General features: G+C 51.3%; 1 protein-coding gene across 4 annotated transcripts in view; it reads left to right on the forward strand.

Moving 5' to 3' along the window:
* The window catches only part of GLT8D1 (glycosyltransferase 8 domain containing 1), a 142,374-nt gene that overhangs the window by 58,353 nt on the left and 64,512 nt on the right, over window positions 1-19,509 (forward strand). For all 4 annotated transcript variants that reach the window (XM_069206066.1, XM_069206065.1, XM_069206067.1 and 1 more), the window contains 2 exons: window positions 8,943-9,060; window positions 10,179-10,263. In XM_069206066.1, the coding sequence (XP_069062167.1) occupies window positions 8,943-9,060; window positions 10,179-10,263 (203 nt within the window). The remainder of the gene's footprint in view (window positions 1-8,942; window positions 9,061-10,178; window positions 10,264-19,509) is intronic.

Below are 19,509 nucleotides of genomic sequence, written 5' to 3' on the forward strand. Positions count from 1 at the left end.
GGGTACTGACAAATAAAAATGGCACCTGGAGCAAAAGAGAAAGCAGCATTCTTTACACCTGATGGGCACTACCAGTTTACTGTGATGCCCTTTGGCTTAAAGAATGCCCCTGCCACCTTCCAAAGGTTGGTGAATCAAGTCCTTGCTGGCTTGGAGTCCTTTAGCACAGCTTATCTTGATGATATTTCTGTCTTTAGCTCCAACTTGCAGAATCACCTGGTCCACCTGAAGAAGGTTTTGCAGGTCCTGCAAGCAGCAGACCTCTCTATCAAGGCATCTAAATGTCAGATAGGGCAGGGAACTGTGGTTTTACTTGGGACACCTTGTAGGTGGAGGCCAAGTTCAGCCATCTCAACCCAAGATCCAGACTTTTCTGGACTGGGTAGCTCCAAAAACCCAGACTCAAGTCAGGGCATTCCTTGGCTTGACTAGGTACTATAGGAGGTTTGTGAAGGGATATGGATCAATAGTGACACCCCTCACAGAAATGACCTCTAAGAAAATGCCCAATAAAGTTAACTGGACCTTGGACTGTCAAAAGGCCTTTGACACCCTGGAACCAGCTACATGTACAGCATCAGTTTTGAAAGCTCCAGAATATTCACAGCAGTTCATTGTGCAGACTGATGCCTCTGAGCATGGGATAGGAGCAGTCCTGTCCCAAACAGATGATGATGGCCTTGACCAGCCTGTTGCTTTCATTAGCAGGAGATTACTCCCCAGGGAGCAGCACTGGAGTGCCGTTGAGAGGGAGGCCTTTGCTGTGGTTTGGTCCCTGAAGAAGTTGAGACCATACCTGTTTGGTACTCACTTTGTAGTTCAAACTGACACAGACCTCTCAGATGGCCGATGCAAACGGAAGGAGAAAACCCTAAACTGTTGAGGTGGTCCCTACAGGGAATGGACTTTGTAGTGGAACACAGACCTGGGACTGCCCATGCCAATATAGATGGCCTTTCCAGGTTCTTCCACTTAGAAAATGAAGACTCTCTTAGGAAAGGTTAGGCACATCCTCTTTCGTTTGGGGGGGGGGGGGGGAGGTTGGAAAGAAATGCCTTCCTTGGCATGGTTACCCCCTATCTTTTTGCCTTTTGTTGATGCCGGTTATGATTGAAAGTGTGCTGGGACCCTGCTAACCAGGCCCCAGCACCAGTGTTCTTTCCCTAAACTGTACCTTTGTTACCACAATTGGCACAGCCCTGGCACACATATAATTCCCTTGTAAATGGTACCCCTGGTACCAAGGGCCCTGTGGCCAGGGAAGGTCTCTAAGGGCTGCAGCATGTATTATGCCACCATGGGGACCCCTCATTCAGCACATGCACACTTCCTCACAGCTTGTGTGTGCTGGTGGGGAGAAAATGAATAAGTCGACATGGCACTCCCCTCAGGGTGCCATGCCCACTTCTCACTGCCTGTGGCATAGGTAAGTCACCCCTCTAGCAGGCCTTACAACCCTAAGGCAGGGTGCACTATACCACAGGTGAGGGCATAGTGGCATGAGCACTATGCCCCTACAGTGTCTAAGCAAAACCTTGGACATTGTAAGTGCAGGGTAGCCATAAAGAGTATATGGTCTGGGAGTGTGTCAATTACGAACTCCACAGTTCCATAATGGTTAAACTGAAATCTGGGAAGTTGGGTATCAGACTTCTCAGCACAATAAATGCACAATGATGCCAGTGTGGGATTTATTGTAACATACACCCAGAGGGCATCTTAGAGAAGCCCCCTGAATACCAGTCCAATTCCTAGTGCTAGGCTGACCAGTTTCTGCCAGCCTGCCACAACCAGACAAGTTTTTTTGCCACATGGGCATTGTCACTCTGTGGCCAGGAACAAAGCCTGTACTGGGTGGAGGTGCTTCTCACCTCCCCCTGCAGGAACTGTAACACCTGGCGGTGAGCCTCAAAGGCCAACGCATTTTGTTACAGCACCCCAGGGCATCCCAGCTAGTGGAGATGCCCGCCCCTCCGGCCACTGCCCCCACTTTTGGAAGCAAGGCCGGAGGAGATAATGAGAAAAACAAGGAGGAGTCACCTACCATTCAGGACAGCCCCTAAGGTGTCCTGAGCTGAGGTGACCCCTGCCTTGAGAAATCCTTCATCTTGAGTTTGGAGGATTCCCCCAATAGGACTGGGATGTGCTCCCCTCCCCTCAGGGAGGAGGCACAAAGAGGGTGTAGCCACCCTCAAGGACAGTAGCCATTGCCTACAGCCCCCGACCTAAACGCACCCCTAAATTTAGTATTTAGGGGCCACCCTGAACCCAGGAAATCAGATTCCTACAACCTGAAGAAAGAAGGAGGACTGCTGACCTGAAAGTCCAGCAGAGACGATGGAGACGACAACTGACTTGGCCCCAGCCCTACTGGCCTGTCTCCAGACTCAAAGAACCTGCACAGCGACGCCTCCGACAGGGACCAGCGACCTCTGAGGACTCAGAGGACTACCCTGAACCTAAAGGACCAAGAAACTCCTGAGAGCAGCGGCACTGTTCAAAACCTGCCATAACTTTGCAACAAAGAAACAACTTTTAAAGAACTCTCCCTTCCCGCCGGAAGCATGAGACTTCACACTCTGCACCCGACGCCCCGGCTCAAGTTCAGGAGAACCAACACCACAGAGAGGACTCCTAGGCAACTACTTCGACATGGGCACCCTGAGTCAATCCCCCTGCACCCCCACAGCGAAGCCTGCAGAGAGGATCCAGAGGCTCCCCCTGACTGCGACTGCCTGGTAACAAGGAACTCAACGCCTGGACCAAGCACTGCACCTGCAGCCCCCAGGACCGAGAGGAACCACCCACCAGTACAGGAGTGACCAGTAGGCTGCCCTCTTCCTGGCCCAGTCAGTGGCTGGCCCCAGAAGCCCCCCTTGTGCCCTGCCTGCATCGCCCAAGTGCCCCCCGGGTCCATCCATTGCTTTCAATAGCAAACCTGACGTCTACTTTGCCTACTGTACCCGGCCGCCCCTGTGCTGCTGAGGGTGTGTTTTGTGGGCTTGTGTGTCCACTCCCCCCCCCCTTACAAAACCTCCCAGGTCTGCTCCCCGAGGACACAGGTACTTACCTGTAAGCAGACTAGGACCGGAGCACCCCTGTTCTTCATAGGCACCTATGTGTTTTGGGCCCTCCTCTGACCTCTGCACCTGACCGGCCCGGTGTTGCTGGTGCAGAGGCTTTGGGGTTGCCTTGAACCCCCAACGGTGGGCTGCCAATGCCCAGGAAACTGAATTTGTAAGTGCTTTACTTACCTGAGAAACTTAACCTAACTTACCTCCCCCAGGAGCTGTTGATTTTTGCACTGGGTCTACTTTTATAATAGCTTATTGTAATTTTAACCAAAACTGTGTGTACTACTGTTTTAAATCAAAGTTTTATACTTACCTGTGTGAAGTACCTTGTGTTTTATGTACTCACCTCTAATCTTGAATCTTGTGGTTCTAAAATAAATTTAGAAAATCTATTTTTCTATATAAAAGCTATTGGCCTGGAGTTAAGACTTTGAGTGTGTGTTCCTCATTTATTGCCTGTGTGTGTAAAACAAATGCTTAACACTACCCTATGATAAGCCCACTGCTCGACCACACTACCACAAAATAGAGCATTAGTATTATCTAATTTTGCCACTATCTTACCTCTAAGGGGAACCCTCGGACTCTGTGCACACTATCTCTCACTTTGAGATAGTACATACAGAGCCAACGTCTTACAGGACTGTAAACACCTGTGTGAATCATGGCCACCGGGATCTCAGGAGGCAGATACTGCAAGGCCTTTGTTCACATGCTTGAACAAGATGCCTTGGTAAAGATGTTGGTGCAGGACTGTTCCTGGTCTTAACAACAGCCCACAGTCTGTCACCGGGTTGGTGGCCGGAGGGATGGTGTCCAGGGAAAGGGCTGCAGCTGCTTACAGTGTGTCCCTCGAACAACAAACCTTCATGCTCGAATCACTTCATCTACGCCTGCGAAGATGCGTCTAGAGCATGTGATCCTCAAGCCGTAGAACACACCGGAAGGGGTTGAACCGGTCGCTTGGGGAGGAAGAGCGCCTCCAGCAGTCCGTGCAATCCACCTCGATGCTCAGCAGTGGCTTCTTGAACACCACTGCCCCATTAGCGGCTGAGTATAAAATGTGTTGATCCTTTTTGGAAGTGGAAAGGCTGTAGAGAGGGAAACACAGCAGTCCTGATCGTGGATGTGCTTAGGCAGCAGAAACAATCTCTGATCTTTGTCAACCCGCTGCAGGCAAATGTCCTCATCCCAGCACATGGAGCACCCGTTCCGTGGTCCTGGGATGAATAAGGCAGCTTACCCGGCAATCTACTGCCTTCTCCTTCAGCTCCAGGGAGCAGCTGGTCTTTTCTTCAGTCAGCAGTACAGTCCCTACTCCTTCAGGTGACACAGCGAAACATCCTGGCCCAGTCCTTAGCTCTGACCTGGTACTCTGAGCTCCTGGAAGCCACAAGGTGATCTTGATGCCTGTCTCACAGGTCTTTAGTGGCACTTGGTGCTAGGTCAACTTTCACCTCTTTAAAAAAATTAAACTTATGCATTTGGAGGAATAAAATCAATGCCCCGTGTGCCTTGCTGTGAGCGTAGTTCAGTCCAGTGGAAAGCATAATGCGTATTTGTTTGTGACCGCCATTAGCTAAGGATCACTGGGTTTGTATATCTGCGCCAAACACTCCTTCGGCCAATCAGGGGCTGACTCTTGCGCCAGCTATTCATTCCCGATCTGAGTGTAGGTTGCAGGGGATGGACAAGCAGCCCCTCTGCTTGTTTGTAGTATTTTTGCAGTGGCTACGCCTTTGGCCACAGTTTTTGAAAATGTTTTCCTTTTTTTTGGCTGAAGGCTGGATCCAGGCAAGGTGGTCCGCGCAAGAAATCTTACTTCTCTATTTGGAGCATGTGAAGTCTGAACCAGACCCGCACCTGACTCGTAGGAGGAAGAGGAGAAGTAGCACGGGCATGCGTGAAAGGAAAGACGTGTTACCATCTGGTAGTAGCTAACCCTTGGAGGCATTCTTCAAACTTGAGGGTACATTCATGCACCTGTGCACCCATATTCGATCTACACACTACTCATGGTCCCAAGTACTGCTCACAACCACCTCTTATCGTTGGAGTGAAGGGCCCAGTTCTGACTCACGCCCGAGACGTTTACCAAGGAGGGCCACTAGTCGATCTCCTCAACTTGGGGTGGGTTTTGCAGGCATGAGTCATGTCCTGGCTTACACGTGGAGATGGTAGTCATCTGCATTAATATAAGTTTCAATTGAATGAAGCTGTACAGTTCAGTAGAGCCTATAATCCTGCAGAGGGCCAACTTAAAATTAAATGAAGACCATCCTTTTGCCATCCTTGGATTTCCTTGCTGAACTTCTTCCTTGCAGACCACACATCACCGCCTGCTCTGCGTCCCTCTGTTGTCCAGATTGCCCCTCGATTCCCTATAATCTATTGTAGGAGGGTGGCTCAGTTTATGATGTCCACCTATAGTGTGGCACCCTATACTGAGTCCAGGCAACCCTTAGTGATAGTGAATAGGTGTCCAGATAGCAGAAGCTCTCTAGGGGTAGCTGAGGCGGGCAGCTGAAGCTTATCCAGGAGGAATGTAAAGCACTTGCAATACCAACGTAGTCAGACAATAACTCGCTTACAAGAAAGAACCACACAAGTGTTGCAAAAATAAAGGATTCTTTATTACAGCACTACTACTAGACTAGCATTGGTGTGATAGATTTGGAGATATCTCCACATAGTATAGACACATAAAATAACCATCAGAAATAACATAGATATATACAGGGCCCTAGGGGAGGGCCAAACCATATACTAAAAAAGAGGAATGTGAAAGAGTCACTCCAGCCAAGGTAAGTGTGGTGGTTAGCTAGGGGCTAAGAGCCAGTTAGGAACACCAGAGGTAAGTGCTGTAAGTGATCCCAGCAACCAGGAGTAAGGTAGTTACCCACCAAGTCGTCCCATAGACTAACACAGAGTGTAGTGGTTGGAGTTTGTGGAAGTCAGGGCCCTTCCCAGCGTACCCAGAGGAAACCAGCAGGCAAGAGGATGGATGGAGAGCATCCCTACCCCAGGATACCCAGACGACAGAGTTCCTACACCAGGGACTCAGATACAGCGGGAGATGGGGCTCTCTCTGAAGACTGTGGATGCCTCGGATTGTCCAGCTGCTGTCACGACAAGTGGACCAGGCTGGTGGAGCCCGGGGATGGATTCCAGGCGTGGAGGACCTGCAAAAGAAAGAGACAGAGTCCAACACCCTTGGAGGTTCCCAGGTGGTACAGATGGCAATGCCCTCCTTCCTGCAGATGAAGTTCCTGCAAGCCGGTGGAAGAAGAAGTTCAGCTGCGGGGTCCAGGGGCTGTAGAAGATCCCAGGAATCGCCTAGCAGCCATTCCTCTACAGTCACCTGGTTGCAAAAGGGTTAGTGGCCAGCCAGGTCACCAGAAAGCACTGGCAAATGCAAACAAGAAAAGAAGAGGCATTTACAAAGTTTTGGGGACCAGCAAGGTCCAGGAGACTTTACCAAGAAGGGGGAGTCAGGGCTTGCCCTCGGCACACAGGAAGGCCACGGAGCCCCCACCAGGGATCCACAGATGACGAACACAGGGAGTCACAAGAAGACCTGACCAGCAAGAAAAACAGAAGTCCCACGTTGCAGGAGCCGCAGGACAGGGGCTGATCTCGGACTGCCGAGTGCTGGAGGCCAGGGCTTCAATGTGCCTGAAGTTCTCCTGGAGGAAGAGTCAACAAGCCTTGGCAATTGCAACAGTCGCAGTGCAGAGGGGTGCCAGTCCAGTGGCAGGAGCAAAGACTCACAGTCTCCCAAGTTGGATAGAAGACACGCAGGACCCAGAGGAGGTGCCTGTGGATGCAGGGGAGTGACCCCTACACTCCAAGGGAGATTTCTTCGTGCTTCCTGGGACAAAGAGTGCTTGTGACCCTGGAGGATGCACAGCCTTGGATGTTGCAGGATTCTTGCAAGATCCTGAGAAACAATGTTGCAATGGGAGACTTCCCACCAGAAGCAGACTTCTTCGTTTCCAACTAAGACCAGCAGCGGTTCCAGAGGACAGGGGCAGAAGATGTCTTGCAGAGTTCCTTGAAAAGTCTTGCTTGATAATCTGAGGACCCACCAGCGAGGGAGCCCTTAAATAACTCTAGAAGGGGTTTGGTCACTCTCTGCAGTGACCCACCCATCAGAGGGTTGCAGGGACGTCATCTACTTGGCCTAACCAACCAGATTCCCACAGGGGTCTCTGCACATCTTATTTTCAAGATGGCAGAATCAAGTGGCCACCTGGCAGAGCTCTGAGCACCTCCCTAAGGGAGGAGCTGGACAGGGGGGTGGTCACTTCCCTGTCCTTTTTAGCAGTTTCACGCCAGAGCAGGAACTGGGGGTTTCTGAACTGGTGCAAACTGGATTATGCAAAAAGGTCACCAAATGTGTCCTTCAAGGCAGTCTGGTGGCTCAGAGGCCACCCCACCCCAGCCCATAAACACCTCACACACAGGGAGAGGTGGCCACACCTCACACACAGGGAGAGGTGGCCACACCTCACACACAGGGAGAGGTGGTCACACCTCACACACACGGAGAGGTGGTCACACCTCTCCCTTGGAGGAAATCCTTTGTTCTGCCTCTCCAGCCTGAGACAGGCTCACCAGCAGGAGGGTAGAACAGTATCTGGGGTCAGCAACAGCGTGGGCTGGTAGCTGGACCCTATAAGGCTGCACAAGCAGAATGGCGGGGATCCCTAGGGAACCCCCAGAGTACAGGGGATCATGCAACTAATACCGGAATCAGTGTAGTTGCATGATTCCAACATGTTTGATACCAAACATGCTTAGGCTGGCAGTACCCATTATGTAGTTGGACCACTCATGTTGACCAGTGTCCACTACATGCTTTAAGATGGCTTGCCTGCCAGAGTCCAGGAATTGGCCTAGGGTCTGTAGGGGTACCCTTCTGATGCAGGGGAACCCTCACACTTAGAGACATGCACCCTGCCCTTGGGCTGAAGGGTCTACAAGAGGGGTGACTTATAATGCCTAAGTGCAGTGGTTAGGTTTGGCAGTGAAAGGGTGCATGCACCCTTTCACACAGGATGCAATATCAGGCCTGCAGTCACAGTTTGCATGGGCTCCTATAAGTGGCATAATACATGCTGCAGCTGATAGGGGACCCCCTGGTGTACCAATGCCCTGGGTACCTAGGTACCATATACTAGGGACTTACATGGTTGCACCAATATGGCAATTCTGAGTGTGAAAAGTAACCATTAACTATATTTAGAGGGGGAGCACTGTCACTGGGGTCCTGGTTAGCAGGATCCCAGTGAACTACAGTCCAAACACACTGACATCATGAAAAAGTGGGAAGGATTGCTCTTTCCTACATCTGTGTCCTCTGTTGCTCAGATAAATCACCCATATTATATCATGCTTCTGATTGCCCCAGTAATCGCCCCGGATGGTAAAGCTCACTGCCGGTTGCAATTCTTTAGACACTTCATCTAAGCCTCCTAGTTGCATTTTCTGAGGCTTCAACTGAGGCAGCGTAACGTTTATCATGAGCTCAGGGGAAGGTGGACTTGGTTTTGGGGCAGGGCCTCCAACAGCAGTGTGTGAAGATTCCTCTCTCTCACTGCACATAAAGTTAATGGTCTCAAAACTACCTTCACATGTTTGGTGCTCTAAGAGTACTTTTGTCGCTCTCGGGTCACAGAAGCAAATGATCAGCTGGTATTTGTAAATAAATGAAGGCAGAGAAAAGACCGCTCGTTGACTGTGTTAAACTGACCTTGGCTATTGTCCCTCGTTTATGAGTTCATTTGATATCAATTCAGTGCGACGACCTCACGTTTGTTAACTCTATTAATTAATCGAAAATATGACTGGTTTCTTTTCTTTTAGATTGTGGCTAAAGAATACGGGGCTGAAAACATTAAAATATAAAATTTTAGATTTTGATCCTCGCGTTCTGGAGGGGAAGATTCGGGTAGATCCTGAGCAGCGAGAACCCATAAAACCGGTAAGCGCTCAAACTCTGCTGGTGTAGTTTTTAGCTTAAACACAAGGGGATCTGAGCTCTCCTGGTGCTGTCTGTATCATGAACACCAAGGGGATCTGGGCTCTGCTGGTGCTGTCTGTATCATGAACACAATGGGATCTGAGCTCTCCTGGTGCTGTCTGTATCATGAACACCAGGGGATCTGAGCTCTCCTGGTGCTGTCTGTATCATGAACACAAGGGGATCTGAGCTCTCCTGGTGCTGTCTGTATCATGAACACCAGGGGATCTGAGCTCTCCTGGTGCTGTCTGTATCATGAACACCAGGGGATCTGAGCTCTTCTGGTGCTGTCTGTATCATGAGCACAAGGGGATCCGAGCTCTCCTGGTGCTGTCTGTATCATGAGCACAAGGGGATCTGAGCTCTCCTGGTGCTGTCTGTATCATGAACACAAGGGGATCTGAGCTCTCCTGGTGCTGTCTGTATCATGAACACCAGGGGATCTGAGCTCTCCTGGTGCTGTCTGTATCATGAACACAAGGGGATCTGAGCTCTCCTGGTGCTGTCTGTATCATGAACACCAAGGGGATCTGGGCTCTGCTGGTGCTGTCTGTGTTATGAACACAAAGACAATATGAGTTCTGGTGACCGATCACGAACATTAATGTCTTTCACAGTTTTGAGGAAAACGTGCATACCTCTTGATTCACCCTAACTTGAGACATTATAATTATTCTTTACTCTTCAAAAAGCCAATTGCTACTTACAGACACCAACAGGAGGGCAAGGACTTCTAACACTTTCCGACAAATTACCCTGCTGTAAATTAGTCCGCTACATTTACTTGAATAGGCCCCTCCTCCACGGACCTCTGTACCACCTCTTTGGAGGTGTAAGGGTTTGAGAGGGGGTTGAGGAATCTGTTAGGGCTGGTCTTTGCAACAGCTCATGGGGGATGCCTTGGAGAGATGACTGACCCCTTCATTGTCCACGCACTGCTAACGTTATGTACTTTGTGTCCATGGTCTGGCTCTCTGTAATGGTCTCTACACAATGGTTGCACTTCTCGAGGAACGTGCGGCTCACGCGATGTTAACTAATGGCATATTTACTTCTCTCTTCCGGGTCCGTCCTCCCAGTTGACGTTTGCAAGGTACTACCTTCCGTACATGGTCCCTGACGCAGAGAAGGCAATCTACCTGGACGACGATGTCATCGTGCAAGGTAACTGTCACAGCTGTTTTCACTGTGGTGTCTTTTTCAGTGTGCGCTCACGGACCTGCACACTTATTCTTAAGTGAAGCTGGGGCTGTGTCTTCTCGTGAAGGCTGGAGAAGAGCTTTGGTGCAACCGAGATAAGATGTGTGAGGAAGCAAAGGGTCCCAAGGGGGCAAGTCGGATTGTTACTAAAGTTGGATTTCAAAATTAAAATTCAGTGTTTCTCAGGTGGCAAAAATTGTTTTTGCTTTTAATCCCTTAATAGTTCATAGGAAGTCAAGTTTCCTCTTGGGTTTTCAATGTACTTTTGGGAAAGAACTTGTGGAATTAGATAGAAAACGTTCTACAGATTTGTTGCAAAATGAAAAATATGTAAAAACCAGTGGTTGACAGTAGAATGTAAATAAAACACTGGTGTAAGGGACAGGATGGTAGAGTCGTGTCAATCGCTGTTAGAAGTGGAAGCACATGAGTTGCATCCAGAAGAAATCCTCACGTGGCTCTAGCCCTTGAAATAATGACCAGAAAACATTTCAAGCTTTGATGTGGGCAGTAAGGAGGACATGCAATCATCTATTAAACTTGGACAGTTGGCTCCTCCTTGTCTGGGGACCAGCGGTTCCTCCTCGTCTAGGTAGTGGCGGTTTCTTGTTTGGGGACCAGCGGCTCTTTCTTGTCTGGAGACTGGAGTCTCCTCCTTCTATAGGGTTCGACCCCTCCTCCTTGTCTGGGGACCGGCAGCTCCTCTTTGTCTGGAGACTGGCGGCTCCTCCTCACCTGGGAACCAGCGGCTCCTCCTCGTCTGGGAACCAGCGGCTCCTCCTCACCTGGGAACCAGCGGCTCCTCCTCGCTTGGGAACCAGCGGTTCCTCCTCGCCTGGGAACCAGCGGCTCCTCCTTGTCTGGAAACCAGCGGCTCCTCCTTGTCTGCAACAAGTAGACCTTGGACCGGTGGCTTCTTTTTCTCGGGGGACCCGTGACAATTCTCTCTCTGGGAACCTGTGACTCTTCCTCGTGGGGGCCTACAGCTCATCATTGTCGCAGTGTCAATAGCTTAGACAATTTACAGATCAATGAGCCCCTATTCTCTGGATTCTGCTTACTTGTGGGTCACTTCTTGCAAGGTAGTGTGGGCGGAATGGCTCATCAGTGGGTGGGCAACACATTGGAGGAGCTCAGCTCAGAGCACACACTCAAGCCCTCCTTATGAGTCTGGCGGTCCTAATATCCAGACTCGCGGTAGCGGTATGACCCCCACCAAGTCTGTGGTCCGACCGCTTTGACAGCGGTCAGACCGCCACATTATGACCGTGGCGGTGTGGCCACGGTCAGACCACCAGCACCACCAGTTTCCCTCCACTGCAGGGACTGGCGGTGCTGTCAGTCCTAATCCACCAGAGCGCGCTGCATGCAGCGCCGCTCTGGGGATTACGACCCCCCCCGTCCACCAGCTTTGACATGGCGGTTGCACCATGTAAAAGCTGGTGGAGATACGGTGCAGGGGGCCCCATGCGGGCCCCTGCACTGCCCATGCACTTGGAATTGGCAGTACAGGGGTCGCCCATGGACAGCCCTGTTGCACTTTTTGCACGTTGGGTGCTGTTGCACCCTACGCACTGCAACATTGCCACCGGCTCAATTACGAGCTGGCGTCAATGTTGTGGGCTGTTTCCCGCTGGGCCAGCGGGCGGAAGCTCTGTTTCCACCCGCTGATCCTGTGGGGAATTCATATAAGGTGTAGGAAAGTACCCTCTTTCTTGGCAAGGTTACCCCCACTTTCTGCTTGTCAGTATATTTGACTGTCTCTACTGGGTTCCTGCTCTTGCCTCTAAATTGTACCTTTTTCTTCCCACAATTGGCGTACCTAGGTACCCAGGGCATTGGGGTTCCAGGGGATCCCTATGGGCTGCAGCAGTTATTCTACCACCCATAGGGAGCCCATGCAAAGGGTTCTGCCTATGTCCAACTATATAATGGTAACTCTGAACCTGGGCATGTTTGGTATCAAACATGTCAGAATCATACCCCAATACTGTTGCAAGTATTGGAAGTATGATTCCATACACTCTGGGGGCTCCTTAGAGGACTTTCACCATTGCTACCGCCAGTCTTACAGGGTTTTTCGGGCCGCCCATCTGTTGCCACCCCTCAGACATGTTTCTGCCCTCCTGCTGCTTGACCAGCTCAAGCAGAGGGAGGAAGAACAAAGGATTTCCTGTGGGCGAGGGAGGTAACACCTTCTCCTTTAGGAAATTGGTGTTACATGGCTTGGGTGGTGTAGCCTCCCCAAGCCACTGGTATGCTTTGGAGGTGCCCTCCGTGCATAAACCAGTTTGCACTGGTTCAGGGACCCCCATTCCCTGCTCTGGCACGAAACTGCACAATGGAAAGGGGAGTGACCACTCCCCTGTCCATCACCACCCAGGGGTGGTGCCCAGAGCTTGGCAGGGAACTCTGGGAGCATCTGAGTGGCCAGGCCGGGCAGGTGATGCCAGAGCCCCTTCCTATAGGTGCTTACCTGGTTAGGTGACCGATCCCCCTTTCAGGGCTATTTAGGGTCTCTCTCTTGGGTGGGTCCACAGATTCAGCTTGCAAGATTCCATGTCTCTTGGAGCTGCCAAGGCTTGTTTGCATCTCCTTCTTCATGCAACGTGTAGCTCCAACCCCCAGCACTCCATCCCACAAAGCACAGCCTGCTGCATGGATCTCCTGCGGCGTGTGATCCTCTTTTGTAGTGCTGCGTGGACTTCCTCTGCGACTCCTGTGTCCTCGTACTGTGGGAGTCCTGTGGGAGCTGCTTCTGCTTGTGGACGTTCTGCAATGCTCAGGGTTTCCTGTGACTCCCCCTCCTGGGTTGAGTCCTCCTGGGCCTTGCTGGTCCCTGGAAGCACCTCTTTCCACTAACAGTGCGTTTGCCTTTGCCAAAGCTTGTTGGTGGATTTCCTGCACCGACACCCGTCTGCAATCTTCCTTCAAGCGTGGGGCTCCATCTGCATTCATCAAGAATGCTCCAGGGCTGCACTGCTGACCTGTTCTTCACCACCGTCGACCAACTCCTGCATCCACAGCTGGGTGGGTAGTAGCTCCTACTCCTCCTAGACTCCACTGTGCCTCTTGGACTTGGTCCCCCCTTGTAGGAAGTTAGCCTCTTTCTAGCATTGTTACCCCCACTTTTGGCCTGTTTGTGAGTATGTCAGGGTGTTTTTACAGTCTCACTGGGATCCTGCTAGCCAGGACCCCAGTGCTCATAGTGAAAACCCTATTTGTCAGTGTGTTATGCCTGTCTCACTGGATCCTGCTAGCCAGGAACCCAGTGATCATAGTTTGTGGCCTAAATGTGTATGCCTGTGTAGTGCCTAACTGTGTCACTGAGGCTCTGCTAATCAGAACCTCAGTGCTTATGCTCTCTCTGCCTTTAAAATTGTCACTATAGGCTAGTGACCATTTTTACCAATTATAATTGGCACACTGGAACACCCTTATAAATCCCTAGTATATGGTACCTAGGTAGCCAGGTGTAGGAAGTTGGCTCTGTATGTGCTATTTCAAAGTAAGGAATAGCATGCACAGAGTCCAAGGGTTCCCCTTAGAGGTAAGATAGTGGCAAAAAGAGATAATACTAATGCTCTATTTTGTGGTAGTGTGGTCGAGCAGTAGGCTTATCAAAGGAGTAGTGTTAAGCATTTGTTGTACATACACACAGGCAATAAATGAGGAACACACACTCAGAGACAATTCCAAGCCAATAGGTTTTTGTATAGAAAAATATATTTTCTTAGTTTATTTTAAGAACCACAGGTTCAAATTCTACATGTAATATCTCATTTGAAAGGTATTGCAGGTAAGTACTTTAGGAACTTTGAATAATTACAGTAGCATATATACTTTTCACATAAAACACAAATAGCTGTTTTAAAAGTGGACACAGTGCAATTTTCACAGTTCCTGGGGGAGGTAAAGTATTGTTAGTTTTTGCAGGTAAGTAACCCACCTACAGGGTTCAGTTTTGAGTCCAAGGTAGCCCACCGTTGGGGGTTCAGAGCAACCCCAAAGTTACCACACCAGCAGCTCAGGGCCGGTCAGGTGCAGAGGTCAAAGAGGTGCCCAAAACACATAGGCTTCAATGGAGAGAAGGGGGTGCCCCGGTTCCAGTCTGCCAGCAGGTAAGTACCCGTGTCTTCGGAGGGCAGACCAGGGGGGTTTTGTAGGGCACCGGGGGGGACACAAGTCCACACAAAAAGTACACCCTCAGCAGCGCGGGGGCGGCCGGGTGCAGTGTGTAAACTGGCGTCGGGTTTCCAATGGGAGTCAATGGGAGACCAATGGGTCTCTTCAGCGGTGCAGGCAGGCAAGGGGGGGGGGGCTCCTCAGAGTAGCCACCACCTAGGCAAGGGAGAGGGCCTCCTGGGGGTCACTCCTGCACTGAAGTTCCGTTCCTTCAGGTGCTGGGAGCTGCGGGTGCAGGGTCTTTTCCAGCCGTCGGGATTTTAGTGTCAGGCAGTCGCGGTCAGGGGGAGCCTCGGGATTCCCTCTGCAGGCGTCGCTGTGGGGGCTCAGGGGGGACAACTTTGGTTACTCACGGTCTTGGAGTCGCCGGAGGGTCCTCCCTGAGGTGTTGGTTCTCCACCAGTCGAGTCGGGGTCGCCGGGTGCAGTGTTGCAAGTCTCACGCTTCTTGCGGGGATTTGCAGGGGTCTTTAAATCTCCTCCTCTGTAACAAAGTTGCAGTCTTTTTGGAGCAGTGCCGCTGTCCTCGGGAGTTTCTTGTCTTTCTTGAAGCAGGGCAGTCATCTGAGGATTCAGAGGTCGCTGGTCCTGGGGAAAGCGTCGCTGGAGCAGGTTTCTTTAGAAGGCAGGAGACAGGCCGGTAGGTCTGGGGCCAAAGCAGTTGGTGTCTTCTTTTCTTCTTCTGCAGGGGTCTTTCAGCTCAGCAGTCCTCTTCTTCTTGTAGTTGCAGGAATCTAAATTCTTAGGTTCAGGGAAGCCCTTAAATACAAAATTTAAGGGTGTGTTTAGGTCTGGGGGGTTAGTAGCCAATGGCAACTAGCCCTGAGGGTGGGTACACCCTCTTTGTGCCTCCTCCCAAGGGGAGGGGGTCACATTCCTATCCCTATTGGGGGAATCCTCCATCTGCAAGATGGAGGATTTCTAAAAGTCAGAGTCACCTCAGCTCAGGACACCTTAGGGGCTGTCCTGACTGGCCAGTGACTCCTCCTTGTTTTTCTCATTATCTCTCCTGGACTTGCCGCCAAAAGTGGGGGCTGTGTCCAGGGGGCGGGCATCTCCACTAGCTGGAGTGCCCTGGGGCATTGTAACACGAAGCTTGAGCCTTTGAAGCTCACTGCTAGGTGTTACAGTTCCTGCAGGGGGGAGGTGTGAAGCACCTCCACCCAGAGCAGGCTTTGTTTCTGTCCCCAGAGAGCACAAAGGCTCTCACCGCATGGGGTCAGAAACTCGTCTCTCAGCAGCAGGCTGGCACAGACCAGTCAGTCCTGCACTGAACAATTGGGTAAAATACAGGGGGTATCTCTAAGATGCCCTCTGTGTGCATTTTTTAATAAATCCAACACTGGCATCAGTGTGGGTTTATTATTCTGAGAAGTTTGGTACCAAACTTCCCAGTATTCAGTGTAGCCATTATGGAGCTGTGGAGTTCGTTTTTGACAGACTCCCAGCCCATATACTCTTATGGCTACCCTGCACTTACAATGTCTAAGGTTTTGCTTAGACACTGTAGGGGCATAGTGCTCATGCACCTATGCCCTCACCTGTGGTATAGTGCACCCTGCCTTAGGGCTGTAAGGCCTGTTAGAGGGGTGACTTACCTAAGCCATAGGCAGTGTGAGGTTGGCATTGCACCCTGAGGGGAGTGCCATGTCGACTTAGTCATTTTCTCCCCACCAGCACACACAAGCTGGTAAGCAGTGTGTCTGTGCTGAGTGAGGGGTCTCTAGGGTGGCATAAGACATGCTGCAGCCCTTAGAGACCTTCCCTGGCATCAGGGCCCTTGGTACCAGGGGTACCAGTTACAAGGGACTTACCTAGGTGCCAGGGTTGTGCCAATTGTGGAAACAATGGTACATTTTAGGTCAAAGAACACTGGTGCTGGGGCCTGGTTAGCAGGGTCCCAGCACACTTCTCAGTCAAGTCAGCATCAGTATCAAGCAAAAAGTGGGGGGTAACTGCAACAGGAAGCCATTTCCTTACACCAGGATATTGGGGTTCCAGGAGATCCCTATGGGCTGCAGCATTTCTTTTGCCACCCATAGGGAGCTCAGACAAATCTTACACAGGACTGCCACTGCAGCCTGAGTGAAATAACGCACACGTTATTTCACAGCCATTTTACACTGCACTTAAGTAGCTTATAAGTCACCTATATGTCTAACCCTCACTTGCTGAAGGTTAGGTTCAAAGTTACTAAGTGTGAGGGCACCCTTGCACTAGCAAAGGTGCCCCCACATAGTACAGGGCTATTTCCCCGGACTTTGTGGGTGCGGGGACACCATTACACATGTGCACAAAATATAGGTCAATACCTATATGTAGCTTCACAATGGTAACTCCGAATCTGGCCATGTAACATGGCTAAGATCATGGAATTGTCCCCCCATGCCAAATCTGGTATTGGGGTGCCAATCCCATGCATCCCCGGGGCTCCAGCATGGACCCCGGGTACTGCCAAACCAGCTCTCTGGGGTTTTCTCTGCAGCTACAGCTGCTGCCACCCCACAGACAGTGTTCTGCTCTCCTGGTGTCTGGGCAGCCCAGTCCCAGGAAGGCAGAACAAAGGATTTCCTCTGAGAGAGGGTGTTACACCCTCCCACTTTGGAAATAGTTGTTAAAGGCTGGGGAGGGGTAGCCTCTCCCAGCGTCTGGAAATGCTTTGAAGGGCACAGGTGGTGCCCTCCTTGCATAAGCCAGTCTACACCGGTTTAGGGAACCCCGAGTCCCTGCTCTGGCACGACACTGGACAAAGGAAAGGGGAGTGACCACTTCCCTGTCCATCACCACCCCAGGGGTGGTGCCCAGAGCTCCTCCAGTGTGTCCCAGACCTCTTCCATCTTGAATCCAGAGGTGTGAGGGCATTCTGGAGGCCTCTGAGTGGCCAGTGCCAGCAGGTGACGTCAGAGACCCCTCCTGATAGGTGCTTACCTCACTAGGTGGCCAATCCTCCTCTGAGGGCTATTTAGGGTCTTTCCAGTGGGCTTTTCCTCAGATAACGACTTGCAAGAATTCACCAGAGTTCCTCTGCACCTCTCTCGTCGATTCCTGCCAAGGATTGACCGCTGACACCTCCAGGATGCCTGCAAAACTGCAACAAAGTAGCAAAAAGACTATCAGCGACATTGTAGCACCTAATCCTGCCAGCTTTCTCAACTGTTTCCTGGTGGTGCATGCTTTGGGGGCTGTCTGCCTTCATCCTGCACTGGAAGCCACAAAGAAATCTCCTGTGGGTTGACAGAATCTTCCCCCTGCTCCGGCAGGCACCAAACTTCAGCGTCACTGGTACTCTGGGACCCCTCTCATCCTGAAGAGCGTGGCCCCTGGAACACATTTGGTGGACCCAAGTGATCCAGACTGTCCAATGGTCCAACTGTCCAAATTTGGAGGAGGTAAGTCGTTGCCTCCCCTCTCTAAACAGTAATCCTGTGCACCACATGAACTGCAGCTGCTAAGGCTTCTGTGCACATATCCAAGGAATATTTCGTGCACAGCCAAGCCCAGGTCCCCAGCACTCCGTCCTGCATTACTCAACTCGCTGGGTTGACCTCCGGCTTCGTGGGACCCTCTTTTGTAGCGTTGAGACGACCGCTGTGCTCAGTCCTATTGAACCTGTGTTCAAGGACTTATGCGGGTGCTACCTTCTTGTTCTCTACATTGCTGAGGGCCCCCTCTGTCTCCTTTCCCAAGTGGTGACATCCTGGTCCTTCCTAGGCCCAGGCAGCACCCTTTTTCTTCAAATGCGACCTTTGCAGCTAGCAAAGCTTCTTTGCAGTCTTTCTCCAAAGAAACAACTCTGCATCCTCTAGCACTCCGTGGGTCATCTTCTGCATGAAGAAGTTCCTAGCACCTTCCGTTGTTGCAGAATCTTCAGCTTCTTCCATCCGGAGACAGCCATTTTGCACCTTCATCCAGGGTTTAGTGGGCTCCTGCCCCCTCTGGACACTTTCGTGACTCTTGGACTTGGTCCCCTTCCTTTGCAGGTCCTCAGATCCAGGAATCCGTCTTCAGTGCTTTGCAGTCTGTTATGGTCTTTGCAGAATCTTCTATCACGAATTTAGTGTGTTTCTGGGGAAATAGCAGTACTTTACTCCTACTTTCCAGGGTCTTGGGTTGGGGTATCTTGGACACCCTTAATGTTTTCTTACACTCCCAGCGACCCTCTACACACTACACTAGGCCTGGGGTCCATTTGTGGTTCGCATTCCACTTTCTTAGTATATGGTTTGTGTTGCCCCTAGGGATATTGCATCCTATTGTATTCTACAGTGTTTGCACTACTTTTTGACTGTTTTACTTACCCGATCTTCAATCAATCAATCAATCAGTAAATTTCTAAAGCGCGATACGTACCCGTTAGGGTTTCAAGGCGCTGAGGGGAGGTGGGGGGTGGGGGGGGGGATGCTGCTATTGGTCGAAGAGCCAAGTCTTGAGGAGTCTCCTGAAGGTGAGGAGGTCCTGGGTCTGGCGCAGGGGGGTCGGGAGGGAGTTCCAGGTCTTGGCGGCAAGGTGGGAGAAGGATCTGCCGCCGGAGGTCTTGCGTTGGAATCGGGGAACGAAGGCGAGGGAGAGGCTGGCAGAGCTGAGTTGGCGGGACGGGACGTAAAAGTTGGGTCTGTGGTTCAGGTAGGCAGGTCCGGCGTTGTGGAGTGCTTTGTGTGCGTGGGTGAGGAGTTTAAAGGTGATCCTTTTGTCCACGGGGAGCCAGTGGAGGTCCTTCAGGTGGTGGGAGATGTGGCATCGGCAGGGTACGTCGAGGACCAGGCGGGCGGAGGCGTTCTGGATGCGTTGGAGTCTTTGGATGTCTTTTGCTGGGATGCCTGTGTAGAGTGCGTTGCCGTAGTCAAGTCTGCTACTGACGAGGGCCTGGGTCACCGTTTTTCTGGTTTCCGTCGGGATCCGCTTGTAGATTCTACGGAGCATGCAGAGGGTGTTAAAGCAGGAGGAGGAGACTGCGTCGACCTGTTTGGACATGGTGAGAGCGGAGTCGAGGATGAAGCCGAGGTTGCGTGCGTGGTTGCTTGGTGTA

The sequence above is a fragment of the Pleurodeles waltl genome, chromosome 9 (genome assembly GCF_031143425.1).
Source record: "Pleurodeles waltl isolate 20211129_DDA chromosome 9, aPleWal1.hap1.20221129, whole genome shotgun sequence".
In the NCBI taxonomy this organism is placed as follows: Eukaryota; Metazoa; Chordata; class Amphibia; order Caudata; family Salamandridae; genus Pleurodeles; species Pleurodeles waltl.